Source organism: Mucor velutinosus (genome assembly GCF_035048745.1).
Source record: "Mucor velutinosus strain NIH1002 chromosome Unknown tig00001545, whole genome shotgun sequence".
Classification (NCBI taxonomy): Eukaryota; Fungi; Mucoromycota; class Mucoromycetes; order Mucorales; family Mucoraceae; genus Mucor; species Mucor velutinosus.
The window spans coordinates 623870-651006 of NW_027041925.1; the positions used below are offsets into that span (position 1 = coordinate 623870).

Sequence of the window (27137 nt, forward strand, 5' to 3'; positions counted from 1 at the left end):
TTTGATCTAGCATCCATTAAACACTTTCATATGAGGGATGTATCTTAAATTTATTTTATAGTAAAAAAAAAAAAAAAAAAAAAAAAAAAAAGCTTGTGTAATAGTGTGTGCTATACAGCAATGTACTAGGCATAGGGTTCTCCCAGCAGTATCAAATGCCCCAACAAACATGCATTGTTTATCATCAACTTCCTACAAGCTTCAGTTTCGTGGGTTGCTCTCTTTTACCTCGTACCAAAGATTTTGGACATAGTACAATAATATTTTTGGCTTCAAGATTTGGGCCATATAAATTCAAGTTTTGAAATACTAGTGCTAGAGCATTGAAAGTAGCATGTTGCTATAACCAAATGTTGATAAAAAGAAAATAATAATAATAATAATAGTAATAGTAATAGTAATAGTAATAGTAATAGTAATAGTAATAGTAATAGTAATAGTAATAGTAATAGTAATAGTAATAGTAATAGTAATGGTGCAATTGAATGTTAGATAATAGGATGGCAGGCTGTTGTTGAGAGATGATGTATTATATAAACGAACGCCATGTTTTATAAATCTCCCAACTCAATCAGCTTAATCCATTCATTGTATCTTGTTCCCCTTTTATTTACTCTACAAGATAAGGCGTCATATAACTATCTATGATGCTTTTTATGGAATTTGAGGATTTATAGACTAAAATTCACGGGAAAAAAAGAATAAAAAAAACAGTAAAGTCAACTTGATAAAGGTATGTTTTATTATCAAACTGACAGGTGTAAAGTAAACTGAAGTCTCTCTACTGGCCAGGTAGATGACCCTTCTTATATACTATAACAATGAATAAAAGTTCTATTAATTAGATTGACAAATAAGTCAACTCAGATCAACTAATGTATAATCATGCTAAAAGACAACTCCAGCAAGCCAATCATGATTTAGCTCTGTCTGGATGAATAATTAGACTCTCATCCGAAGTACCCTGATCTATCCTTTCTATAAGGATAATTAATATTGATCTAGTAGCATTTATCCGATAGTAGGTACAGTCTCCTTAGTTTATATCAATAGTACATACCTGAGTGTATATCGCTGAGCATACATCGTTAGCATGTATCTGGATATATGGCATGTCTATAGCATATCGTATGCATGTCTATAGCATGTCTCATATATAGTACAAGTCTGTAGTACATAAAGTATCTGTAGCTAGTATCACGGATACAAGCATGTGTCTTATAGCGTGGATCATGAAGTGCACATCTGAAGCAACAAGCTCATATTGCATTAATCTTGGTGCCTATCCAGATATGGTAAACATCCGTAGTCAATGTCGGAATACAAGTATAAGTCTATAGCGCCATCCATGTCCGTGGTGCCATCTATAGCCTATATCTTATATAGGATGAATCTTATAGTACTAGCGTATCTGAAGTCCATATCTTCTTACAGTATAAATCGATATCGTACATCTAATCCAGTGTACATACAGTTTATATCTAAATCTGGTAACTGGATGAACTGTCGGAATGCAGATCATAGTGGATGTATTCCACAGTAGGAATGTGTTTGATGTGATTTAAGCAGTGGCGTAATTTTCACCTTAGGGGTAGTGATGGTTACGCGAAAGAGCCCTGTATTACATCAAAATGTTTCTATCGATCTAACGTAACCCCTAAAATCATCTTTGTGGGACTTTGATATGTAAAATTTCGACTTTTTGACCAGAAGCCTCTTCTCATATTTTCATAAATTCTTCAAAAGCTTTATTCAAAACATCTATTTTACTTGATACCATTGGATGCGCCTTGAAAAGCACTCCAAGAAGGCTTAAAGAAGCATAGGATGATCATCGCAAATCACATAGTCGAATCTGGCAGAATAGATAAATCAAGTCGATTTTGATCAAAATTTCACCAATCTTGAGCAGAGATTCATCTGGGCCGGAATTGCTTTCTGCACGCAGCTAGCTGCTTGCTAGCAAAATCGATGTCGTTTGTATCATCAAGGCGATAGATGCTACCAAAATTATTAGAAAGACGAAAGCGCATTTCCGTGCCCAATAGGTGTACAACAGTCAACCATATATGAAAAGATAACATTATTGACCTCTTTAGAATAGCATACAATGCTTGGACCGCTGAACATTGGTTGATATATACTAAAATCAGACCTTTTGACCTTAATCAAATAACCTCTACAGCGTTTATAAAGCTGTGTATGGCAAAAGGCAGTAAAATACAATAGTTTCGTTTGTCTTATATCTTTTTGTTAAAGTGGGATGACTTTCATGCGCTAAATGATACGGTGTATTGCTCTGAATGTTTGCACATGAACTGATCAAGCTACGCTTGCCCAGCCATTGCTTAGCTCCCCGCCTTTGGCTTGAATTTCAACATTCTCAGTCTTAAAATAGCATCAATAGTATGACAAATACTATAAAACATGGAAGTCAAGTGTAATATGATTTCATAATCACTTCCTGATCCCTGGCTTAGACTATTGCGCTTCGCATCTATGTGGGAAAAAAAAGAACCGAATTCATCTCTTAATGATTACACTGCAAAAGAAAATTCCTGTCGTATAGCACAAGATCCCAACAACTACCAAATGTTGAAATTAATTCGACCCGATACTTTCCTCGAGAGAAAAATACAACACACCCATGCAGGCATGCATTTGTGGGAAAATACTACAAGTAAACAAACCAACGACTTCCTCGGAAGAAGGAGTTGGCCATGCTTGCTAGATGCCTGAAACACTGTATCTTATTGAGCTCCCGTATGTGCAACCAAGCAAAAGTATGCAATTTATTTGTAAAGTGGTTTTTGATTTGGTATCACACAAATGCGAATAATAAAAGTACATCATTTTCGAGTTGGCATGGGTCATGACAGAGGGCTTGTAGCTATCAAATCAAGGGTGCTTTGGGTGATTCTGCCGTCAATTGACGGTTTTGGCGCTTTCCACGTCTGTAAAATTGAAATTTTGATGAGATTACACCGTGATCATTCTTAATTTTATGGAGTAACGTAATATAGCTCCCATCTTTGGATGCTTTGCCAAAGAACAATACCGATTCAAAAGGTGCCAGCTGTTTTAGACCATCGATAGTGAATCATCCACTGAAGCCTTCTGTAAAAGTGTTGATTTACTTTGAAATATGCCAGTGCCAGCAATGAGTATTCTGTAGTGGGTCAAAGCGCTTCAGTTTGTTGGTATCCACAATGATTACCCGTCCATTAGTCTAAGCATACAAACATAACTATGTAAGTTTCATCTTGACATTGTATGCAATGTTTATTTAGGAATGACTTACATCCAGTACACAGTTGTCGTTCTTTTCAGGCAGTATGAGACCAAGAGAGAGATTTTTCCAAAGTATATAGTAATGTTTTTTGCTTCTGTTGATTTTAACTAGAAGTAGAAACAAAAGGTGAGTTATGGGTAAGAAGCGTCTGACGAGCGATATTTACCTTGATGCTGCATAATAAATAATTTTATTATACATAGTACCTCTTAAAGAAGGCGTTTGATCATCTTGATCCTGGTTCGATGCATTTTCGAGTAATCAGCTACTACTTGCAAACTATTCTTCTCGATTTTGTATCGTTCCCTGGTTGATTTTTTGTGTTTCTGTGATGCTGCTGGATTGAACGTACAAGATAGAGCCCATTCCAGTGCCTTTTTCTCCCATGTATTCGATTTGGAGCAGTATAGGCCACCTTTCAAACATGTATATGATCTTGACGGCAGATACCAGCATTTGTGTGCGCATAATCCTTACTTTTTTTCCCTATACTACCCAGTACAGGCTGTTGATTTGCATTGTCATTGAGAAGTTTATCCTGAATGTTGCTACGCATTCTGAAGGTTTTTCTAGCGATTAGTGAGTCGAGGATAATCAAATGGTGTACCTGGAATAAGCAAATGGCCAGTTCCAGAGAAAGAGTTTAGTTCAAGAGCCAGTATATATATATACAAGCAGGTATGAGCTAGCCACAATGAGAGAGTTTTTGTACATAATACACCGTAGGTTTTGGAGGTCAGTTTACATTTCACACAGTCTTGACAAGGTACTGATATTGGAACACTTGAAGATGGCAGGAGGCAGAATATTAAAACTTGACAGCAGGCAGCGACTTCTCTTTCATTTCCTTGTGTTTGGTGGCTGAATCAGACTGTCGATTTGCAATACTAGCAACGTTTCTCCTCTTGTTTAGCGCGACAAACCCAAACACGGTCAAAAAGATAGAATGATAGACTGAGAGAACGGCTGTATGTTGTGTTTGTTCTGAGATGTATCTTTGTTGGCTTTATAATAATACACTGCTGTGTATTCTAAAGAGTCATTGAGGGCGGATTCCAATGTTGTCACTTCTTCAAAGGTGTCGAATCGACTCAGAATCTTTTGCAGACAATCTACCAACTTCTTTTGCACATTGTTGCCGTATGGGGACTTGTTCAATGCTTCGTTTTATAAAAATTCAAGTGGGTCGTCGTTGCTAATGCTTGTAAAATAGGTCCATAACGTCTTCATCAGGCCCAAGTTCCCTATTTCGAAGCTGTCAATGATAATGCTAGAGTCACAGAAGTGCTGAGAGAGTCGTATCAATACTTTTTCAGAGGCTGAAACATATTTTGAAGGCGCCAGATATCGTGCTTGAACTTGAGAATGTCTTTCAAACTACTGCCAGTGCTATCTTTTTTTTTGTGAGCTTTGCTTTTGATAACGTGCTGAGCGAGCTGTATGCTATATTCGCAAATGAATTGAAGATTGATTCCCTTTTCATACTTTGGCTGTGACAATTGATAATTGTGCATCATGGCTTGCAATAAATGGCTATTTAATATACATGGTTGTCGATGCTGTATTAAAAGTTGATAGAAGAGGGTCAGTCAGCTGCTTTGCTATTGCCGTTGTTGTTATATATCATCTCACGTTGACTTACTTATCTGTGTCTGTTATAATGCTATTACCGTTATCTACAGCGATGGTACCTTGACTGGATCGCGTTTCTAGTTAATCTGCTGGTATTTGTTACGATGGCCCAGGCACAGTGATAATTGTCGTTCCCTTTGTTAAGCAGCCGTAAGATAGGTTTGACTTTGTGCATTACATTTTCTCTCTTACCAGAATGGATACATCTTGAGCAGCTTTTTGATCAACAAGTTTGTTGTTGTTGTTGTTGTTGTTACTTGCGGAAAAGAAGAAAAGGGAAAGACAGTAGAAAGAGAATGATGAACCTTGAGATTGGCAAACATTAGATGTAATCAAGGTAATCAACATACTTGTGGTCTGCCGCTCTACAAGGCTCATCATCAGCCTCAAACAGGTACGTAACCACATCTTTGTGGAAACGTACCCGCCGAGAACCCCTCTCGTTGCCAGCAGACTCTTCCTCCACAGGAACTGTATCATTGAAAGAGTTGCTTCCATCCCCCACTGAAGGTAATTCGGATAAAGAAGAAGAAGGTAGAGGCGGATTGGAAGAGGAGGGAGGTGCAACTGGAGGAGTAAGATGAGAGGAGATAGATGGCTCCCCTTGAAGGACAAGAGTAGTATCCTGTCTCTTCAAAGGTCGCTCATCCAACTCATCATCTGCCGACTTTCTCTTTCTACTGCTGCGGATGCTAGTGGTAGAGGTAGGAGCAGAGAACTAGGCATGAATGCTTATATGTCAGTACGAAATATTGCTTCGCGGTAGTTGTCTTGTGTCATGGTACTTACACTGTATTCGTAGCCAGAGCGTAATAACATTTTAGCAATAATTATTTAAACGAGAGCAAAAGGTAAAGAAATAAAATCTACTGCATGAATTCACTTTTATACCTGCATTTGCCTTCAAAGAATAGTGGTCTAGGTTCTTTTCTCATAGCAATACGCGTCAATAAAGCATGGCAGAATGAGATGCTACTTTTCCTCGTGTATTCTACAGTTAATTTGAGACATCACCAAAAGTGAAGCAACTCTCAATTATCATTTTCCATAGAGATAGAAGCAAATGTAGTGCTTAGTATCCTTCCCTTCAATTTTGCAACAACGCTTTTCATAACAAAAAGTTTTACATTTTCCTATACCTGTGTAACAAAAGTCATCATACGATTACGGAGGGATTCAGCCTTACTAAACTTACCATGGCGCTGGGCGTCATCAACTCGACTTGGCCAAAGATGTGTACAAACAACTGTTTCATAGACACGCATAAATGTGTACGTACCAGCATTGCAAATTGCATGCATATCAGAAGTACCTTTGCAACTAGGGTGGAATCTACAGACAGTTCTTATGGATACTGTGTAGTGTCTGTTGAATAGCACTGAGCAAGTCCACACATAGCATCTGACGCAATCAATCTCTATAGAACTGGACACCTTGGGCAGGATCATTATATCCCTGAATAGATGAACTTGCCGTAGAAATTTGGCAGGAGGTCAATGTCTGCATCTAGAGATATGTTATCATACTGGACCAGAAGGAGAAGATAGACAAGCAGATAGTAGGCAAGGCGTACATGAAGATTAAACCCCTGAAAGAAAAGCTTACTGACATGAGCGACAGTAGACAAAATAATTATCCTAGCACCTTTGATGAAAGAGCATTCACTGACATTACACACCGCTTTAATAGTGTAATGCAATAACCTTTTTCACTTCAGAAGTCTGACTCATTTAGGATGCAACGTATATATAGCTAGTATCACGGATATAAGCACGTGTCTTATAGCGTGGATCATAAAGTGCACATCTGAAGCAACAAGCTCATATTGCATTAATCTTGGTGCCTATCCAAATATGGTAAACATCCGTAGTCAATGTCGGAATACAAGTATAAGTCTATAGCGTCATCCATGTCCGTGGTGCCATCTATAGCAGCCTATATCTTATATAGTATGAGTCTTATAGTACTAGCTGTTTAGGATATAGATTATCTCTGAGAGGCAAATGTATTAGGCGTTGTATATTACATAAGAGGATCTGAGAATGAGCTGAGATGCATAGTAGAAGTGAGAGGTCTTTATTCCAGCAGCACGAAGGAACACAAGTGGTGCCATCAAATGGCTAATCTATATCCTGGTTCCTGGAGAGTGGTAGCCTATGGCCTTTCGTCCCTGGAAGTGGGTTTCAATTCCGACAAATTTTCTTCCGTCAAAGCTATTAGGAAGAACATTCTATCCTGGATCATCTTTGTTGTTTATCCTTGACTGGTTGTTCATGAGCTCTTATGCAGCACATTCTCGTTAACTGCTTCAAGGCTTATACAATTATCCCGCATTCAAGATCAAAGTCCTATTGCTGCGGCACTGTCAAATAACTATAAATACCTTTGATATCTACACTATTTTTGATCCCTATTCAATCCTGGAATAACATAATAAATATATTCAGTTCTAATTGTATTTACTCTGTCTATATTTCGTTATTCTAAACACTAGCGTATCTGAAGTCCATATCTTCTTATAGTGTAAATCGATATCGTACATCTAATCCAGCTTACATACAGTTTATATCTAAATCTGGTAACTGGATGAACTGTCGGAATGGAGATCATAGTGGATGTATTCCACACTTTTCTTCCATAATGGAGTTTTCAATCCCCCCCTCCCCCCGAAGATTGGAGTTGATAGTGGCAAAAGCACATTTTTCTTCATTGACAACAGCACGGAAACACCTATAGGGTACTCAAGTTTATAAAATAAACACAGGGCACATGCATGGACTAGTGCTGACGAATGCTGGTGCACAAAAGAAAAGTTATATGCGCCACTGTAGCAAATGCTACCTTTGAGCGATCCATTTTCGACAGTTTGGCTGGAGCTGACCTTTTCGGTAGTGTAGCTCTTCTATTAAAACTGATGGTACCGCTTTAAATGTAAGGCTTTAAACGATAGTCTTTTTCCTTGATTTAGGCCTTAAACGATAGTTCCTTCTTTTTGGTCTACACATTGAAGAACAGTATAGATGATAAAGTAGTGCAGATTCGATACATACTCCTCCCCTTAGAGAATCTCCAAAACAGACAAAAAATAAGCTTATTTGTGTACAAGATACATAAAATTATCTATGTGTGGTATTATTCGATGCGCATTTCAGTTCTGCACCAAGTTCCGTGGCTAATATAACTCTATTTAGAACTGTTCGACAACGTTTTTGCCTAAAGATCGTAAAATACAGAGTTTTTAAGTAAAATCATGAAGGGAGCGTATATTTGTAACTTGAACTTTTTACATAAAAGTAGATCCAACGTAGAGCTATTCAATGGTTTTTGTTTTATTCAAATACGACACGTCTTTCCTGAGATATGACAAAAAAATGTAATCTTGCAAAATCATCGATTTTTATGCAAACTTTGCCTGTGATAGCAAGGCAAAAATCTGGATAGCAATTTCTTTTGAGGTAAAAAATTGGCGATATCTCGTGATAGAACCATACTAGAGGTGTGAATCAGGGCTTGTTCGATAGGTTCTTGTCTGTTCTACACTATGATAAGTATTGCAAGTAAAGCTCTGATGACAGAAACCTGGTGATCTGTCAAAAACAGCCAAAAAATCGCAAAAACTATTCTATCAAAAACCAACCTAATAACGTCGGCCAAAACACTTAAAATTGGTATCATTAGATTTTCCTTTAAATTCTACTCCAAGCTTTATTTAGCTGGAAAGCAATGTTACTATCAGAATCGCATGATATTAAGGCTGAACGATTTCAGAAATCCATGAATCCTCATTTTGAGTATTATGGAGGTTGGGCTATTGATAGTTTAAAATACCGCCTTTTTTTTTTTTTTTTTTTTTTAGTATGTAGCTCAATTCAAACGTAAATTCGCTACCCTTGTCAAATATACCCTCTTAATTACATGTAACGGATTAATAGGTAAGGTGTTGGCGAACCTCATGGTGAAAATCGCTAATTCATATCTTGCTTTGCTGCCTTGTAGCAAGCTATCAAATTCTAGTACTTACCTTGCTGTACATTGATAAAAGTGACGTCTTTCAGCCTCAACCTTTTATTAGCATTTTTTTCCTTTTTTCGTTTATATATATATATATATTATACTTCGCAAGCTCTCTACTCATGAAACAACGCTACCTTTGTGAATAGAATTGAAGCAAGTATAACTGACAGTTATGCAATAGACGTAAGATACAATGTTAACGCGTTTTATACCGTGGTTTTACTTGCAACAACTCTACTAGGGATTTATTTCTGATCTTTTGCTGTGCACTGGCTGCACACTTGGCGGTGGCTGCTTTGATGTTATATCGTTGCTTCGGTGGTTCTTCTCTGATGTTTGCTTATCCTGTGGTCTGTTGTCTTTGATGTATGCTGGTTCTCTGGTCTGTCTCTGGTCGTGATGCTGTGGTAAGAAGTGGTAAGTATCTTTTTTTTTTCTTGCGGTCGCAATGATATAAACTTCTTTGAACGTTTGTACTACTGCTTCCTTTCCCGCGATAATGCATTCATGCTGTTTGCTTTATTGCCTTTTTTTTTCTTTTTTGCTGGCTGTGATATGATCAGCTCAACAAATACTTGCAACGTTGTTGCTTTGTATTTACGAACAACAAGCATGACACACTGCTATATAATTGTATTACCCTTCTTGTGATACTATGTTATATAGCTGTGGATTGTTGTTTGTGTTGCCTCTGTCGCTTCACATGAAAACAACATTGGTCTTCATGTTGTATTACAACACTTATACTGCTGCTACTGTTGCTCCTGCAATTGTGCGCAATTGTGTTCTTTTACATCATCAGACTGTTATCATGCACATTGCTCATGTATATATTTTTGTTGCAATAACAAGAATATAATAACGTGAACATTCTTAATGTTTTATTCATAACGTACTATACTTCTATAGTATTATTATGTTCGCTTCTTTTATTATTATGTTTCTTTGAAGCATACCTTTTTTTACGTTGCGTGGATGTGCCTATCGCTGAAGCTCAACAAGACTCTATCCGAGGCTAGGAGGTGGATAGGCTGCCTCCACTTGGTTATCGCTACTTACTTTAGTGATGATTGAGGGTCTCAATGCCAGTATTTAAAGCTAGGTGGTGTAAGTAAGGCATGCTCTAGCACCTGGGGGAAGTTTGATGATAGCAGCGGCTATATTACTATTATAACGGCGCTTAAAATTTTGCCTCACATCAAAACCGGGGGGAACCCTCGCAATTTTTTTTTAGGTCAGCGGAGTTTTCAAGCAATTTGATTGGCTCGGAGGATGAAGCACCGAAGGGTTTTAGTTAGTTGATCTTCTATTGATCTGTCATTTAACACTATATTGTTTCTGTAATAAAAGGGTATCTAAACTGTTACAATTTAAGTTCTTTTTATATATTCTAAGGCAAGACAAGGTGCAACCATTTGATCTAGCATCCATTAAACACTTTCATATGAGGGATGTATCTTAAATTTATTTTATAGTAAAAAAAAAAAAAAAAAAAAAAAAAAAAAGCTTGTGTAATAGTGTGTGCTATACAGCAATGTACTAGGCATAGGGTTCTCCCAGCAGTATCAAATGCCCCAACAAACATGCATTGTTTATCATCAACTTCCTACAAGCTTCAGTTTCGTGGGTTGCTCTCTTTTACCTCGTACCAAAGATTTTGGACATAGTACAATAATATTTTTGGCTTCAAGATTTGGGCCATATAAATTCAAGTTTTGAAATACTAGTGCTAGAGCATTGAAAGTAGCATGTTGCTATAACCAAATGTTGATAAAAAGAAAATAATAATAATAATAATAGTAATAGTAATAGTAATAGTAATAGTAATGGTGCAATTGAATGTTAGATAATAGGATGGCAGGCTATTGTTGAGAGATTATGTATTATATAAACAAATGCCATGTTTTATAAATCTCCCAACTCAATCAGCTTAACCCATTCATTGTATCTTGTTCCCCTTTCTTTATTCTACAAGATAAGGCGTCATATAACTATCTATGATACTTTTCTTCCAAAATGGATTTTTCAGCCCCCCCCCCCTCTCTCCCCCCCAAAGATTGGAGTTGATAGTGGCAAAAGCACATTTTTCTTCATTGACAACAGCACGGAAGCACCTATAGGGTACTCAAGTCTATAAAATAAACACAAGGCACATGCATGGACTAGTGCTGACGAATGCTGGTGCACAAAAGAAAAGTTATATGCGCCACTGTAGCAAATGCTACCTTTGAGCGATCCATTTTCGACAGTTTGGCTGCAGTTGACCTTTTTGGTAGTGTAGCTCTTCTATTAAAACTGATGGTACCGCTTTAAATGTAAAACCTTAAACGATAAGTAGGCCCCGAGTGGATGCAATGGATATTGCTAGAGGTAGATCAGCACAGATGTAGCGCAGGATGTTTTCCTTTGGAAACCCTCAAAATATTCACAAAGTAAGCTTGCCTGAGTATATTGTGGGAGATTACTCTCAAGTGTGGTACTATTCAATGTGCATTTTCATACTGTACAAAATTGCTATGGACCTGGAATCTTCGTTGACATAGAGTACAATGCCTTTGATAGATATAAAAATTGGAATACGTAGTAATTACTAATTGCTATCATGTCAAAATACAATATGGAATTATGCTTCCCGAAGAATGGCATACTTTTTTTTTTTTGAAAATGCGTCTTCCGGATGCATTCAGATATTTTCTATCATTCTGAAGCTATAGTACAGTGATAAACTATAATACAGTAATTCCTATTATCTATCCAACATCGCCATTACTCCCATTGCGTGAATGATGCATATCTGATTACAGTGCATATAATTGCATTTTTCAGTCTTACTTTTTATTTCATTCCTGTAACATCCTTTTAAACCCTAGTTTTAAAAACGATCATACAATAAGTTATTTATCAGAACCGGATAGTCAGTAAAATTAAATTGTAATTAAAAGGCGCCGTTTTATTGATATATGATTTTTTGGCTGTATTCATACTTGTTGAGATGGATCAACTAAATGAAGATAGATATTACAAATCAAGAATGGCATAAAGATGAATCGCGTGAATGCATGATTATAAAAGATGAAGTATATAATAGCAAATGACGGGAATAGATGCGATGGTGACATATAAGATACCCTCACTAGATTGTTAAACTGCATTGTTATACTTGATAGATCACTGTTTGACAGCTGAGCCAAAATAGGAAATGCTGTGATTCCTCACTTTGATCGATCAATAGGTTTTTACGAGTGTGTTTATGCTTTGGATTGCTCTCTAGCTTCGCTTTGCTTCTGTGAGAACCAACTTGCGCAGCGACAGCTCGCGCTACCGATTTCCCTTGTGTATCTTATCAAAAATGCTGCTACGTTCATGTTGATCCTCCAATTACACATGAAAGCCCTTCATATTATCTGTGGATCTGATTCTTATGTGATGCTATACATCCATATACATGTAGCTATTTCATATACGGGCAAATATCATATAGATATTATCCCTTTTTAGTCAAGAGCGTGCCTAATAAAGCAAAATTTGAATGCATTTGAGCTGCGTTTTCTCGCGTTCAAGGCCGTTTTAGATCGTCAGAATAGCACCAAACAATTGCTCTCATCTGACAGTTACTTTCTGACACCTTTGCTCAACTTTTTGGGGACCAAAAAAAATATGGACAAGATTCGACCAAAAAGCATGAGGTACCCCTCACGGTTTTCATCGAAAATCAAACGATCGCATTTTTCATCTTGAAAATGAAGACTTCTACTATAGCATATATTATATGAAAATGTTTCCCTCGATCCAATGCAACCTCTGAAACTTTGTTTATGAGGACTTTATATGCAAAATCTCGACTTTTTGGCTAGAAACCTCTTTTCATAATTTCATAAATTACTCGATAAGTTTATTCAAAACATCTACTTTACTTGGTACCATTGAATGCGCTTTGAAAAGTATTCCAAGAAAGCTTAAAGAAACATAAGATGATTAGCATATTTTATATAGTCGAATATGCTAAAATAGTTCAATCGAGTCGAAAATCATCAAGATTTGGCCAATCTGAAACAGACTGTGAGTCTGGATTTGAATTGATTTTGGCTGGTGGGGCTGACAGGCAAACTCAATGCCCTGTTCATTATGAAGGCATACAGTAATATATGCTTTTGAAGCGTATGGAAAGTAGGTGTCAAATTACATAGCACTGCTGTTAGTGATGCTATTCTCCTTGCATTCTATATCCAATAACGCCGGTCTATCATACTTGTTAGATCAACTTCTTTCCTTTTTGAGGCTTTAAAAGTGTCTAGGGATCATAATAAATTTATTATGTTGGGATGGTTTATTTAATTGCAACATTTAGGCTAACGACTTTCTTTCGCTCTTTGACCAATCGAGATTGTAACGAGTTTCTGGAGCTCTATAAGATTTTATTGCCTCCATGATGTCCTTTGCTTCGGAGCACACTGAAAAAATGTTGACATTTGTTGCATGGATGAATTTTTCTGAGATATGTCATTTAGTATGTCAACTACAAGTAATAGATCAAGTACATACCTTGCGCTGAAAAGTTGATGAAATCGACAAACAATTTGTAGAAGCCTTTGGTGTTCAGTAATACGATGGGTTTGGAATGAACATTGAGCTGAGACCAGGTAATAATTTCAAGAACTTCTTCAAAGGATCCAAAGCCACCAGGCAAGCACACAAAAGCATTACATTCCTCTTCCATACGCTTCTTGCGAGCGTGCATATCAGGTACAATCACAGTCTCACACAATTGCTTACTGCCATGACGATAAAGAGGCTCAGGTACGATACCAATAGCCTTCCCACCATTGTCAAGTGTTCCCTTGGCAACAGCGCCCATCAAACCTACGGATCCACCACCATAGACTAAACGAATGTTGTTTTTTGCCAAAACTTTCCCGAGTTCTGTAATGATAATGCAATGGTTAGCTTTTGTTTTTCATTGTAAACAAATACTCCATGCTACATGATTGATTACCATATGCTTCTTGCTCGTAGAGAGGATCAGCTCCACTGCCAGACCCACAAAATACACAGACGCTTTTGATGTCAGTGTTTGTTTCGGCAGATTTCGATAGAAATGGGAGTGTAGTAGCCATAATTGTTTGAATTACAAGTTAGTCAAAGTGGGGTATTTATACCTTTTTTCTTCTGGGAACAAACCTCCAGCTCGTGACTAACATTACTATCAGGATGTTGTAGAGATGACTCCAGCATTACTCCATCTGATCAGATGCGCTGTATACAGATTCTCTTGGATGGATCGGCGTTTTCTTCGAAAATACTAGGCAACATCGTATGCCATGCACTGCACCTATCCGCATCTTTGACAGGTACAGAAATATGTGTGACTCTATGAGTCAAAGTTACAAAGGAATCTTTTTCTACTGCGGCCAGAAATTTCATCAACTGCACATAAATGATATTCCCGATTTCTAATTCATATCCTGTCTCTTTCTCTTTTGTATATTTATCATGTATGCGAGAAAGAAAAGAATTGAGGCAGAACAAAAGCTGTACAACATACAGCAAGGCAAAGTTCAGAAACCAGAAGTGTATGGGAGTCGTAAGAAACCGCCCATGATGAAGCATCATGATCTAGATGATGCGTTATTTGGAGATGCCAACGATGACCTTCTAGTCATGAATTCCGATGCTGTATCAGCAGCAGAATACCTAATAAAAATCAATCCCAAATCATCTATTCCTGCCTGTTTTGTACATCAAATATATAGCGTCTTGCCAAATCATAATACAGTTACAGATAGAGAATTAGTGAGTACTTGTGAGCAAATGTATATGTGGCACACACTAGTCTGATTTGCATGAACTTCATAGCAACAAGCATTTACAAGTGGTACCTGGAGAAGATTTCACATCATTGGTGCTTTGGATGATGAACATGTCCTCATGAAGACCTCTGACTATTGTAATATGATTGATCATGCTAGACAGCAAAGTCCTCCAGAAGTTGATGGCAGTATATATGGTAAGTATGTGTGTACACGAGTGAGTATACCGGTCATAAACAATCAACATACACAGATAAATTCAAGGATACAGTGACACATGATGAACAGTTTAGTCAAGTCTCAGTTACTAAGAAGGCACTCATGGAAGCTTGCAATTTCACCGAGCAAAATATATCGTGCGTATTCAAACATTTGCATGAAAGATGTGATCCCATTCTAACGACGGTTTATATATATATATATATATATAGTCAACTCGTATCATCTGGTTTACTCATTCCGCATCATATTCAAATGGATGTTTACTGGTATTCCATACATAATCAAGGCTCATTTATGTCTAGTCTGTCAAATGGCAGATTACAAATATTACGCATTTTGAAAAGACGAAACACCAAGGATATCATGGAAAAGGTTTGCTATACATTTGTGTTTATTTAAATTGAAAAAAAAAGAATGATGCTCATAATGTACAAATTAATTGTAATGTAGTTGCTGAAACAAAAGAAGTTGAACAAGTCGAGTTTTAGTATGGAGTTCTTGATGCATGATTTGATTGGTAGTGGCAGAGTGGAAAAGTAAGAATCAAAGGGGGGGCATAATAAGGTAATAATTTAACATGTATATGTATATATATATATATATACGATAGGTTTACAACTGCAATGGGGGATCTAATTCGTTTGACAAATAAAGGAGAAAAAGGCATATAATAAATAAACAAAAAGTGATATTTACAAGGCGTTGGCTAGTTTGGATTTGGATCCCCATTGAAATTCATCTCTTCTCTTTGGAAGGCATGGCTTTTCCTTGCTAATGATGCTGCTTGAAGAACAAGCGTTGCTAATAGCAGTGATTCTAAGATGATTGGGATTGGATCTTGTGTCTCTGACATAACCATGCGTTTTATATTTGGGCGGTGCAGATTTATTTACAATGTTGCAGGATGTGTTGGAATATTCTTTCCAATGCTGACATGATTGCTTTTTGTCTTTTGTTTGTTGATACTGCTTGACAGCCTTATGACGAATCTCTCTTTCAGCAGTGTTCTTTGCATGGGGCGACATGAGTGGTTCTTCGTACTGTCTCTTTCTCGAGTTTTGTGTAGTGTAGTAATCACGCAAATTACGATGGATGTCATCTTGCTTGGTAATGGCACTGCTACGCTTCTGGATGTGGAATTGCTGCTGTGATTGAGGCGACACGACGACACGGACTTTGGTGGGAGCGACGGTGGATGGCTGCTGGTGTGGTAACTTGGACACAAGCGAAGAGAACACCTTCTTGAAGGTGGATGTAGAGCTTGAGTGGGTCATGGAGACAGGGTTGGTAGTAGAGAATCTCATTTTTACTGTTGATCTGCAAGTGAAGAGAACGAGAAAAGAAAGCCATCAAGGTCGGGTCCCCACCCTTCTTTTATAGTGAAAAATCGAATCAAGTAATTGACAAAAAATCCAGGACGAGTAGGACGTCGATTTATTTATACATTTATGCATACACATGATGTTTACTATTTACACTTTTTGTCATTAAACATGACATGATTGCTGATTCTATTCTTTCGAAGTTTAAGCTTCCAGATCTCCACATCTTCGTTTCCGACAGATTTGCTGTTGAGAAGCTTCTTGAGAACCATGCGGGCCTCAAACCCAAATGCTTTGGCTCTGTTGATGAAGCCATCCACCACTGTGTCGTCTCTTCTCTCCATGGCAATGAATATCAAGGTGGAAGGAGAAGCATAGTAGCGAATGCAATTCAGCAGGGGTTCCACCAATTCAATTTCGTAGATGCAGTCAGAAGCAATGATATAATGATACGGTTGAGAGGAGTGTTGGTTTTCTTGATCCATCAGTTGAAGCCAATCCAGCGACTGCACACTGATTTTAGGCGGATCAATGAGGTCTGTTGTGTGTTGCAGATGATACCACCAGTCTGTAATAGCATCGATCGCTGTATCACAGTTTCGCTGGAGCACGCAACCCACCACTTCAGGCAGATCAGTCAACACTGTGTCAAATCCCAAGGAAGCCATGATGAGCCCACCGAGTCCACATCCGCTGCCCAGTTCCAAACAGGTCTTGTTATTTTGCACCTTGCTTTGTTTGAATGTGGGCTTCTTGATGGTATCAAACAAATAAAAGGCGAGCAATTTGGCCGAATCCCATACAGTGGTGCCATGATTTTGTGTATTGTTTTGTTGACTCAGATGCAATGTAAATGAAGGATTCAATTTGATGGAAAAAGTAGAAAGCGATTTAGTGTCTGATAAATCTTGAAAATCCATTGATTGTGTGTTTGTGTGTGTTTGACGCACGTATTTGTTTTGTTTTTGTTGCTTCCAAAAGGTCCAGATTTTCCATGTCGAAAAATTTTCGTCTTGATTTGTGCTTGCTAAATGCAAGTGTGGACCTGTAATTTGCTCGGTCCCAATTATAAAAAAAAAAAAAGAAATTCAGGAACCATTCTTTAGGAGCTGATCCCTGATCTCTCTCTACGCACGGATCCAAAGAACACACTCTATGGCGAATGCAGAGAAATCAGCGACGTGTTCCAAAATGAATGACATGCACGGAATCCAGAGAAATCATCTGTTTGTTTGTTTGTTTGTTTGTTTGTTTGTTTGTTTGTATATGATATTAGGCCTATTGACTGGTCGCATAGATTGTGTTACATGGTACATGGCACGCAGAAAAAGGGAAATGCTGTCAATTGACCTCTGACCACTGAAATGAATTGCTGTTTAAGCCAGGCGTCATATCAGGGAGTTGCCGACTGACTGGCTAAAAAATAAACATCCAGCAATTGACAGTACTCCCCGTTATTTGCAGTCGAGCTGTTGTAAATTGCTCGCTGTCAAATCATGTCTGGAAATACATTGTTGTAATGGCTGCGTTTTATTTATAAATGAATGTGAGTTTTCCCTCCCCCCACCCCCTTGATCAGTTGTCCTCCTCGTCAGAATCTTCAATGATTCTCTTGCTTCGATATTGCTACAGTAGAAAAATGCATCAATAGCGTAATTTAGTCTTGGATAAGGCAACAGCTTACCTTCTTGTCCTTCTTATGTAACATTTTCTGATACTCATTATCAGCATCGCCTTCTACATTTTCTTCCTCTTCTTCTTCCATCTCCTTTCTCTTTCTTCCACGCTTCTTTGCCTTCTTTTCCTCGTCAAAATCATCGTCCTCGACCTGCTGACTTGCCATCAGCAGGTTGTCTTCTCTGACCTTTTCCATCAAACGACGACGATTCTCCTCCATGCGTTCGTTTTCAAGCTGTTGCTGTCTGATCCTCTCTGCCTCTGCCTGCTTAAGTTTGTTGCGCTCTTCTTCACGCTTCTTTCGTGCCATGTTGAGCTTGTTTTCTCTATCTTCCTCAAACTGCACTTGCTCTACTAGTTTTCTGTCTAATTGCACGCGCAAAGTCTCACCATAACGCTCACGCTGTTCAGTAATCTTTTTATCGTACAAGGTGTGTTCTGTGACATTGATCAGCATGCGGAAAGTGCGTTGGCCGCATTCCAAGCATCGCAGTGCGCGGCGAATGCTGTCTGAAGTACGTTGATCCTGGGCTAAATCAGAAATTTGCTGAGCGTAGGATTGCTGCACAAGAGCCATATTGTACTGTGTGGTTTTATCAGAGGGTGCAATGTGGAATGCTTTTTCTGTGCTTTTCAGTGATTGATACATGATCTCGGGGTCCTTGTCAACCTTGGAGAGGATGAATTGAGTTCTTGCAAGACATAGCAACAGATTGGTATCCTTGTTGTTGAAGAATTTCTTGAGGGCATTTTCGTACTGTATATCCATCTGTTAGTCGCAATGCATTCAATCTAGCGCGGCCACTTACCATGACAATCGCTTGCTTGTACAGCTTCAGCTCAACATAGACATGAGCCAAATTGACCCACACACTGGCATTGTTGACAGCAGCTTCACGCACCTGATTGAACAAATCTCTCGCTTGCTCATGATGTCCATTCTCAGCAATGATGATGGCCAAACCATTGGCAGCATAAGCATTATTGGGGTCACGTCTCAGTGCTTGTGAGTAGAAATTGACCGCCAGTTTGTAGGCATCCGCACGAGCCTGCTTTGACTTGTCGCCCTTGAGTTCTCTTGCTGTGGCGGCGTGATAATTACCGAGAGCAACATGTGTGTAGAGATCGTTCTTGTCGCAATCCTTGAGCACTTTCTCGTAGGATCTCTTGCTCAGTTTCTCGGAATCCGTTGCCTGTGCTTGTCCAATCATGATCCATGCTTTAGCATCGTTGGCTTCTGTGTCAAACACTTCTTTATAGTACTCTATAGAATCTGCGGATCTGCCAAGGGATTGCTCTATCGCACCCAATCTTAAGTGAGCTGTTGCACAAAGTCAGTCTCGACAGATCAAAAAGTGTACACTGTTATAAAACCTACCATCCGTATATCCAGGATAGTCTTCCACCAGTTTCTTGTAGATAGACACTGCCTTTTCAGTCTCTAATCGTTCTTCGTAGAGTCGAGCCAAGTTGTAGCTCATGGTCAGTTTGAGATTCTTTTCAGTACCCACACTGGATTCGCCTTCTTTGATAGCAAGACTGTAGTAGTTTTCAGCGTCGTTCAGGTTGCCTAGCTTCTGATGCATCACAGCAATGTTGTTGAGCAGTTCAGGCTTGATATCCTTGACTCGATCTTGAGCTACCAGATCGTCTGCGGGCAAATGCTCCAGCAAAGCGAGCGATTGCTCGTAGTCTAGTGTCGATACATACGCTGTTACATATAGGGGCTCCTCAATTGGCATGTGGCCTGGACTTACATTTCAATGATTTGGCACTGTCTTTTTCTTCGTACATTTCAGCAATCTCAATAGCCAGCAGAGGATCGTCGTTGGCATTTTCCAGCAATTTGCTAAACAAGGCGAGCGATTTCTCCTTCTTTCCAGACAAACCATACAGCGAACCCAAGACCTTCATGATCTCCACGCATTCAGGCTCTGCTTTATGTAGTTTCTCGAATATCTCGATGGCTGCATTGTTTTCGCCCTTTTTCAATTGCATTTGGCCCATACCGAATTGTGCTAATGTATGGTGCGGGTTGAGCTCAAGTGCTTGTGCGTAGAATTTGTAGGCATTGTCGAATTCCTGCATTTGGTGGTGCGCTCTAGCAATCTGATAGGACGCTTCTGCCTTCATCACATCGTTGGAAGCGTTCTGCAAGGCTCTCGAAGCAGATGTCATGGTTTTTTCAAAATCACGGGTCAAGAAGAAGTGGTTTGCCATCATGTTGAGTACTGCGGGGTGCTTCTTGTTGACAATGTGCGCTTTTTGCATGTGTTGAAGACCGTGGCGTAAAGCTGTCTCTTGCTGAACGAGTCCACTGTCGACTGATTTCGATTCGTTCAACTCAATGATAGCCAGCATGATGAGTGCTGTAGCGTTGGGCACTGGACTGACATCAATGCATCGCTTCAAGGCAGCTTTGGCTTCCGTGTACATCTTCAATTGAGCAAAGCACTGAGCAATGCCTAATCGAATCTCGACGCCCGAAAACTTGCCTCGAGAATACTTGAGAGCAGTTTGGTAGGTTTTGAGCGCATTCTTGTAGTGTTGCAGATGGTATTGGATCTTGGCTCTACCCAACAGAGCAGGGATGCAGTTGGGTCTCTTTTCCAGCACCATGTTGAATGAACGAGAGGCATCATCGACTTTTTTGAGCAGGATGTAAAGATTACCCTTAACGACAAAAGTGGGCTCATACTGGTTGTAGATGCGGTCAGCTGCGTTGATGGATTGTGTAGCGTCTTCGAGGTACTTTTGGCGTTGCGTGTTGTCGGTTTCCTTCTTCGCAAGACGCATGTAAAGCGTGGCAATCAAGGTCAGTAGAGGTAGCTTTTGTCGAGGTGTCGTATGTGGTGATTGACTCGCTACTGATGTGTTAATTGTGTCATATAAGAGACTGATATACTCATGCTATTTACCAGTTGTTAGACCAGCTTGGACCACACTGATGCTCTGCTCAATCTTGTCTTGCTCGTAGTATTCAATCTGGAATAGCCATCAGTATTCATCAGGGTAGATACACGTAGTCTATCTTCACTCTTACCGCAAGCATACGATAGTAGGGCAAGCCAACGCTTTCTTGGCGAAAGATGTCTGTCAGCTCGGTTGGATTGGTAGGCAAATCATTGCAGACGACTTCCAACACTTGTTCATGTTGCAAAGGCACTTCAATCGTCTTGGATCGAGCACCATAGTTGTTCCCATAGTTTGTAGATGCCATTATAATGAAAACTTGTCGCTCATCAAAGACACCAATTGAATTTGGCCTTATATTTCAGTGGTGAAATAAGCCTCCAACATCCGATTCCAATGTGTTTGTAGTTCACAGTCGTCCTTGCAGTGAGAACATACGTCACTCGATAACACGTAACTTTACGCGGCACATACAACAAGTAGGTCCATCATTTGCCTATACATCAAGAAACACTTCTTTCTTCTATTCACTTTTTAATCAAAAAAAATAGAGATGACAGCACTTACATCTGCCAGTAAGTTCCATACAACATCCAAGCATCGTCAATCCATAGCCTAATCTGCATTTCAATAGACGGCATTATCGCTTTACTCGATGAAAAGCAACCTGAATTGAAAGTTTATGCTTTGCAACAATTAAACTCTCTTGTTGATGAATTTTGGGCTGAGATCTCTGATTCCATTGCAAAGATGTAAGGCGTTACGGGGCCGTGGTGTTGTGTGAGATTACGTACTGACCTTACTCTAGTGAAATCCTCTACGAAGATGCCTCATTCACGCAAAGAGAATTAGCTGCTTTAGTTGCTTCCAAAGTAAGTTGTCGGATATGTGTGTATAAGCGTAGTGATTTAGTAATCATGGCAACGCAATCACTAGGTCTATTACAATTTGGGTGAATTAGATGATTCACTTACCTTTGCTCTTGGTGCAGGTCAAGCCTTTGACCTTTCAGAGTCTTCTGAATACGTAACCACCATTATTTGTAAGCCCGTCGTCTCACATTTTACATGAATGCAGCTTGCGCTGACACGTTGTCTTGTAGCTAAATGTATCGACAAGTACATCCACCTCAGATCCAGTTCAGAAACACCTGAGGAAATCGATCCTAGACTGCAAGACATTGTAGAGAGAATGTTCCAACGCTGTGCTGAGGATTGCGAATACGAACAAGCTATCGGTATTGCACTCGAGTCAAGACGCCTCGACGTTGTGAAATCCATCATTCAAAAGGGCGATGCCAGCAAACTCTTGTCGTACGTGCTCGATGTGTGCATGACACTGGTGCAAAACTTGGAGTTTCGTAACGAGGTCTTGAGATTGCTCGTGGATCTGTACAAAACATTGGAGAACCCTGATTACATCTCCATCAGCCAATGTCTGGTGCACTTGAACGACTCCACTTCCTGCGCAGACATGTTGAAAAGTTTGGTCGATAAAAAGGACGAGTTGATGGCTTATCAAATCTCTTTTGATTTGGAGGAAAATGCTACACAGGAATTCCTGTCAAAGGTGTCTGCTGAATTACCTGTTGAACCCGAGACTGAAAAGACCGAGGGCGCTGCTGCAGAGGAGGAGAAGGTACGTGTTTTTGTGTCAATGTGATGAACGAGCACTTTTTTTTTTAACGTAGCATGATTTCCTTTCTATTGTGTAGCCTAAGCTCGATACGCCTTACAAAAAGATCAAGTCTATCTTGTCTGGCGAAGAGTCCATTCGTCTTCATCTCGAATTCTTGTATCGCAACAACCACACTGATTTATTGATCTTGAAGAACACAAAGGTAAATTTGTCTGGGCAATGCGTTGAGAGTGTGTATTAAGCGCAATGTATAATGCATTAGAACGCTTTGGAATCAAGAAACTCCATCTACCATTCTGCTGTCACCTTTGCTAACGCTTTTATGCAAGCTGGTACCACCAGCGATGAGTTCTTGCGCCAAAATCTTGATTGGTTGTCCAGAGCCACCAATTGGTCCAAATTCAGTGCCACTGCTGCTCTCGGTGTCATTCACAAGGTAACGTTGTGGATAAAGAAATCATTTGGCCTAGAAATAGTGGATTGACAGTGTGCGAATAGGGTCAATTGGCTCAATCCATGAATCTGTTGGCTCCTTACTTACCTCAAGAAGGTGTCAGCGGCAACAGCTCCTATTCTGAAGGCGGCTCATTATACGCATTAGGTCTCATCAACGCTAATCACGGTGCTGAAGTTTTGAATTTCCTCAAAAAGGCCTTGAAGGACACCTCTGACGATGTGATTCAACACGGTGCCTGTCTCGGTCTTGGTGTTGCTGGTATGGCCACTGCCAACGAAGCCATCTATGAAGACCTCAAGAATGTCCTGTATGGTGATAATGCAGTGGGCGGTGAAGCTGCTGGTTTGTCCATGGGTTTGATCATGCTGGGTACTGGTAACGAGGAGGCTGTTGAGGATATGCTCCAATACGCTCACGAAACACAACACGAAAAGATCATTCGTGGTTTGGCTATCGGTATTCCTTTCATCATGTACGGTAAGGAGGAGTTAGCTGATGAATTGATCAAGAAGATGTTGGAAGACAAGGACCCTGTCATTCGTTATGGTGGTATCTATACTATTGCTATGGCTTACAGTGGCACTGGTAACAACAAGGCTATCCGTCGTTTGCTTCATGTGGCTGTCAGTGATGTCAATGATGATGTGCGTCGTGCTGCTGTCACTTCTCTTGGTTTTGTCTTATTGCGCAACCCCAAGCAAGTGCCTCGCATTGTCCAACTGTTGGCTGAAAGCTACAACCCTCATGTCAGATACGGTGCTACCCTTGCCTTGGGTATCTCTTGTGCTGGTACTGGCTATTTGGATGCTCTCGAGCTTCTTGAACCCATGACCAAGGATCCCGTCGACTTTGTGCGCCAAGGTGCCTTCATGTCGCAAGCTATGATTTTGATCCAACAAACTGAAAACACAAATCCCAAGGTAGCTGGTGTCCGCAAGCTCTATGAAAAGATCATCAGCGACAAGCACGAAGATCCCATGGCCAAATTCGGTGCTGTCCTTGCACAAGGTATTCTTGATGCAGGTGGAAGAAATGTCACTATTTCCCTGTTATCTCGAACTGGACATGCCAACATGCCTGCCATTGTTGGTATGGCTGTCTTTACACAATTCTGGTACTGGTACCCCTTAACACACATGCTCAGTTTAGCGTTCACACCTACTGCCATCATTGGTCTCAATAAGAATCTCGATACACCTCGATTTGAATTTGTATCTAACGCCAAGGCATCCTTGTTTGCCTATCCTCCTGCTCTGAAGCCACCATCCGCTACTGTTGTTGAGAAGGTTGCTACTGCCGTTTTATCTACAACTGCCAAAGCCAAGGCCCGTGCAAAGAAGATTGAAAAGGAAAAGGGAGATCAAATGGACATTGATGAAGATAAGCCTGCAAGCTTGAAGGACGAAGAAATGGCTGAAGATGACAAGAAGGAAGAACAACGCAAACAAAAGAAAAAGAAGGAAGAGAGCTTTGAAATCCTTGAGAATATGGCTCGTGTTGTTCCTGCACAACTCAAACACATTGCATTCAAGGAAGATTCACGTTATACACCTGTCAAGCATCAAAATGTTGGTGGTATCATCATGCTAGTAGACAATAAGCCTGACGAAGAAGAAGATTTGATTCAGCCTCGTGTTCCCTCTGGAGGTAAGTTATCATAATGATGGAGCTCACGTGGCATATGATACTCATCTATATCGCTTATTAGATGCATCAACAAGAAACGCAGCAGAGGAAGAGGCAGCACCTTTTGAGCCTTTCGAGTACCCATTTGAAGATTAAATTTATCCCCAAAAACAAGAATAATAAAAAAATCTACACTGTCTATACACGAAAAATAGCTTTCAATGTTATATTTAGGCTTATACAGTCGCTTGAATACAAATCTATTGTTGCTGGATGTAGAGATGGGGAGAAAGAGTTTTGGTATTATCTAAGGTCTGTCTAATGATATGAGTGATGAGAGTTGGGAGGGAATACAGATTCGTAATAACAATATAAGAGAGAGTGTGTGTGTGTGTGCATGTACGATCATCAACACAAATAACTTAATGAGCCAATTCAGCCAAGATAACACCAGCGCCTCTTTCAATCAAACCATTAGCAACAGTAATACCTAATTCATTGGCTAAAATCAAATCCTGCTCAACAGATGCTGATTCTTGCAATGAAATCTTGCTGTCAAACTCTACCATCTGTTGACCATCTAAACTAGCTACTAATCCTCGCAAGCTCAGAATCTTGTCTTCAAGACTGGAGCATACACCAATGGGAACACTGCAACCGCCCTCTAATTTACGCATTAATGACCGCTCTGCTGAGCACATTGTACGGGTAGGATGATGATTCAGGAAATCCAGCAAACAGCGAGTGTCCATGTCGTTTTCTCGGCACTCGATACCCAAAGCGCCCTGAGACACAGCATATAATGAATCACTGAGAGGGAGCACTTGAGAGACGCGATGTCCCAAATTGAGCCGCACCAAACCTGCTACTGCCAGCACGATGGCTGCATACTCACCTTCGGGATCATCCAATTTAGCCAAACGAGTATTTCTGCAAGTATTACGGTGTGTTAGTTTTACAAGGGGCCATTTTCGAGTTGGATTTACTTACAGATTGCCTCGCTACAACAATAGACACAAGAGAATTTTAGCACACAGCATGGACATTGATTTGCACTGCCAACTTACCACATCCTTATATACCAAATGAGGATATTTATTCTTCAGTTGAGCAACTCTGCGAAGGGAACTTGTACCAACAACTGATCCCTCAGGCAGATCAGCTAAAGAAGTACATCCCTCGTACTTGGGAGACAAGACCAAAGCATCATTTGGATTCTCTCTTTCCATGACAGCACCCAAATGCATACCTTGAGGCAAAGTGGTAGGCAGATCCTTCAAACAATGCACTACAAAATCCACTCTTCCGTCTTCCAGTGCCATCTCCAATTCCTTGGTAAACAAAGATTTTTCACCAATTTTGCTGAGTGCAAGGTTCAAAATACGATCACCTGTGGTTGACATGGCTTCAACGATGAATTCATACTGAGGAAATGCCTTGCCAAGGTAGTTTTTGACCATCTCTGTTTGAACGAGGGCAAGTTTGGATTTGCGAGTACCAATGCGGTATACTGTTTTTGAGGTGGAATCAGTAGTCATCTTATACAATCAAGTCGAAATGTAAGACAAGAGAAGGGGGTTCGTTGATTGGATTCAAAGGTTGTAAAAAAAAAAAAAAAAAAAAAGAGAGACATGCTATGCAAGGAACCAACCCCTCTTTTTGTAAGCATGGTGAACTTTTAAAAGTCCATAGTGTTTTGAGCTTAGTAAAAATGCCTTTGACCAATGGTCAGTTTTATTTGTATCCTATTTACGGTGATTTTGGCAGCAACTGAGCCGATATGCCCCTCGAAACTGGGCTATTGCACCCATACAAAACTCTAATCCGTATGCAATCAAGATCTGAATAGTTAAAGACAATGACATTGTTCCCATTAGTTGGATTAATTCATTTGGATTCATAGCATTTTTTTTTTTTTATTTGGACTATGGATAAGCACAAGCAATACTGCAGAATGATTGTTAAGACAGTACCTACACTTTGGTAATGGTTAAACATTTACACGCTCCGAAATCATACTCATCTAAGCAACTCTTAATGGAGATGGCATCTCTTTGGTTGAGGGAAAAAGCACCCCATCTTGATCCAGCTTGTTTGAAAACAAAGCAATCTGTATATGAAAGGGCTTGAAATGCTTCTTATAAGACACAAGCACAGTCTCCTCGTTTTGTTGATGTGGAGTGTCATCCAGGTCAAGTGTTGGAGACACTGGATGCTACCGTGAACATCTGCACGCAATCTGATCTCAAGTCATACAGTATAGATTTTTCCAGATCAGCGTTCTGCTTGCATCTGGTTGTATGTCGGCTCGTCTCACGCAAATAAATGTAACAAACTCACACTACCCTGAGAATCCATGATCTGTCTCTCCAGACGTCTGAATAAGTTTAGCGGAAAAGGCGAGCCGACAGAGTGATGTAAAGAATCCAAGTTTAGCGCACTAGATGAGATTGGCTCCGCCTGTAAATACAAGGCCTCCCAAATCAGACATTGAATCCAGTGAATTGCTTGGTTTCTGTATATGACACTAGCTCTTG

The 27137-nt window shown here is 39.7% G+C and overlaps 8 protein-coding genes across 8 annotated transcripts; 2 read left to right on the forward strand and 6 right to left on the reverse strand.

Annotated features, from left to right (window-relative positions):
• Positions 1-5246: 5246 nt before the first annotated feature.
• Positions 5247-5743, reverse strand: ATC70_006370 (uncharacterized protein; the record flags this gene model as incomplete). Its single annotated transcript, XM_064825646.1, has 2 exons — positions 5247-5642; positions 5714-5743. 2 exons carry the CDS (start codon positions 5741-5743, stop codon positions 5247-5249), a joined length of 426 nt encoding a protein of 141 aa, XP_064676864.1.
• Positions 5744-13282: 7539 nt separating this feature from the next.
• Positions 13283-14052, reverse strand: ATC70_006371 (uncharacterized protein; the record flags this gene model as incomplete). Its single annotated transcript, XM_064825647.1, has 3 exons — positions 13283-13428; positions 13481-13858; positions 13932-14052. The coding sequence occupies 3 exons, from the start codon at positions 14050-14052 to the stop codon at positions 13283-13285; spliced, it is 645 nt and encodes a 214-aa protein (XP_064676865.1).
• Positions 14053-14428: 376 nt separating this feature from the next.
• Positions 14429-15507, forward strand: APM4 (clathrin associated protein complex medium subunit; the record flags this gene model as incomplete). The annotated part of the gene is made up of 5 exons (XM_064825648.1): positions 14429-14728; positions 14792-14942; positions 14999-15101; positions 15177-15339; positions 15418-15507. 5 exons carry the CDS (start codon positions 14429-14431, stop codon positions 15505-15507), a joined length of 807 nt encoding a protein of 268 aa, XP_064676866.1.
• Positions 15508-15659: 152 nt separating this feature from the next.
• On the reverse strand, positions 15660-16271 carry ATC70_006373 (uncharacterized protein; the record flags this gene model as incomplete). The annotated part of the gene is made up of 1 exon (XM_064825649.1): positions 15660-16271. One exon carries the CDS (start codon positions 16269-16271, stop codon positions 15660-15662), a length of 612 nt encoding a protein of 203 aa, XP_064676867.1.
• A 164-nt stretch (positions 16272-16435) lies between these two features.
• On the reverse strand, positions 16436-17209 carry GPI17 (GPI transamidase component; the record flags this gene model as incomplete). Its single annotated transcript, XM_064825650.1, has 1 exon — positions 16436-17209. One exon carries the CDS (start codon positions 17207-17209, stop codon positions 16436-16438), a length of 774 nt encoding a protein of 257 aa, XP_064676868.1.
• A 655-nt stretch (positions 17210-17864) lies between these two features.
• On the reverse strand, positions 17865-21186 carry AGC1 (mitochondrial aspartate-glutamate transporter agc1; the record flags this gene model as incomplete). The annotated part of the gene is made up of 7 exons (XM_064825651.1): positions 17865-17915; positions 17974-18723; positions 18776-19287; positions 19345-19659; positions 19724-20830; positions 20885-20951; positions 21010-21186. 7 exons carry the CDS (start codon positions 21184-21186, stop codon positions 17865-17867), a joined length of 2979 nt encoding a protein of 992 aa, XP_064676869.1.
• Positions 21187-21432: 246 nt separating this feature from the next.
• Positions 21433-24756, forward strand: ATC70_006376 (uncharacterized protein; the record flags this gene model as incomplete). The annotated part of the gene is made up of 9 exons (XM_064825652.1): positions 21433-21454; positions 21514-21631; positions 21688-21751; positions 21816-21921; positions 21982-22517; positions 22594-22719; positions 22780-22953; positions 23016-24621; positions 24683-24756. 9 exons carry the CDS (start codon positions 21433-21435, stop codon positions 24754-24756), a joined length of 2826 nt encoding a protein of 941 aa, XP_064676870.1.
• A 266-nt stretch (positions 24757-25022) lies between these two features.
• ATC70_006377 (uncharacterized protein) lies at positions 25023-26138 on the reverse strand (the record flags this gene model as incomplete). The annotated part of the gene is made up of 3 exons (XM_064825653.1): positions 25023-25530; positions 25591-25601; positions 25668-26138. The coding sequence occupies 3 exons, from the start codon at positions 26136-26138 to the stop codon at positions 25023-25025; spliced, it is 990 nt and encodes a 329-aa protein (XP_064676871.1).
• Between the last annotated feature and the right edge of the window lie 999 nt (positions 26139-27137).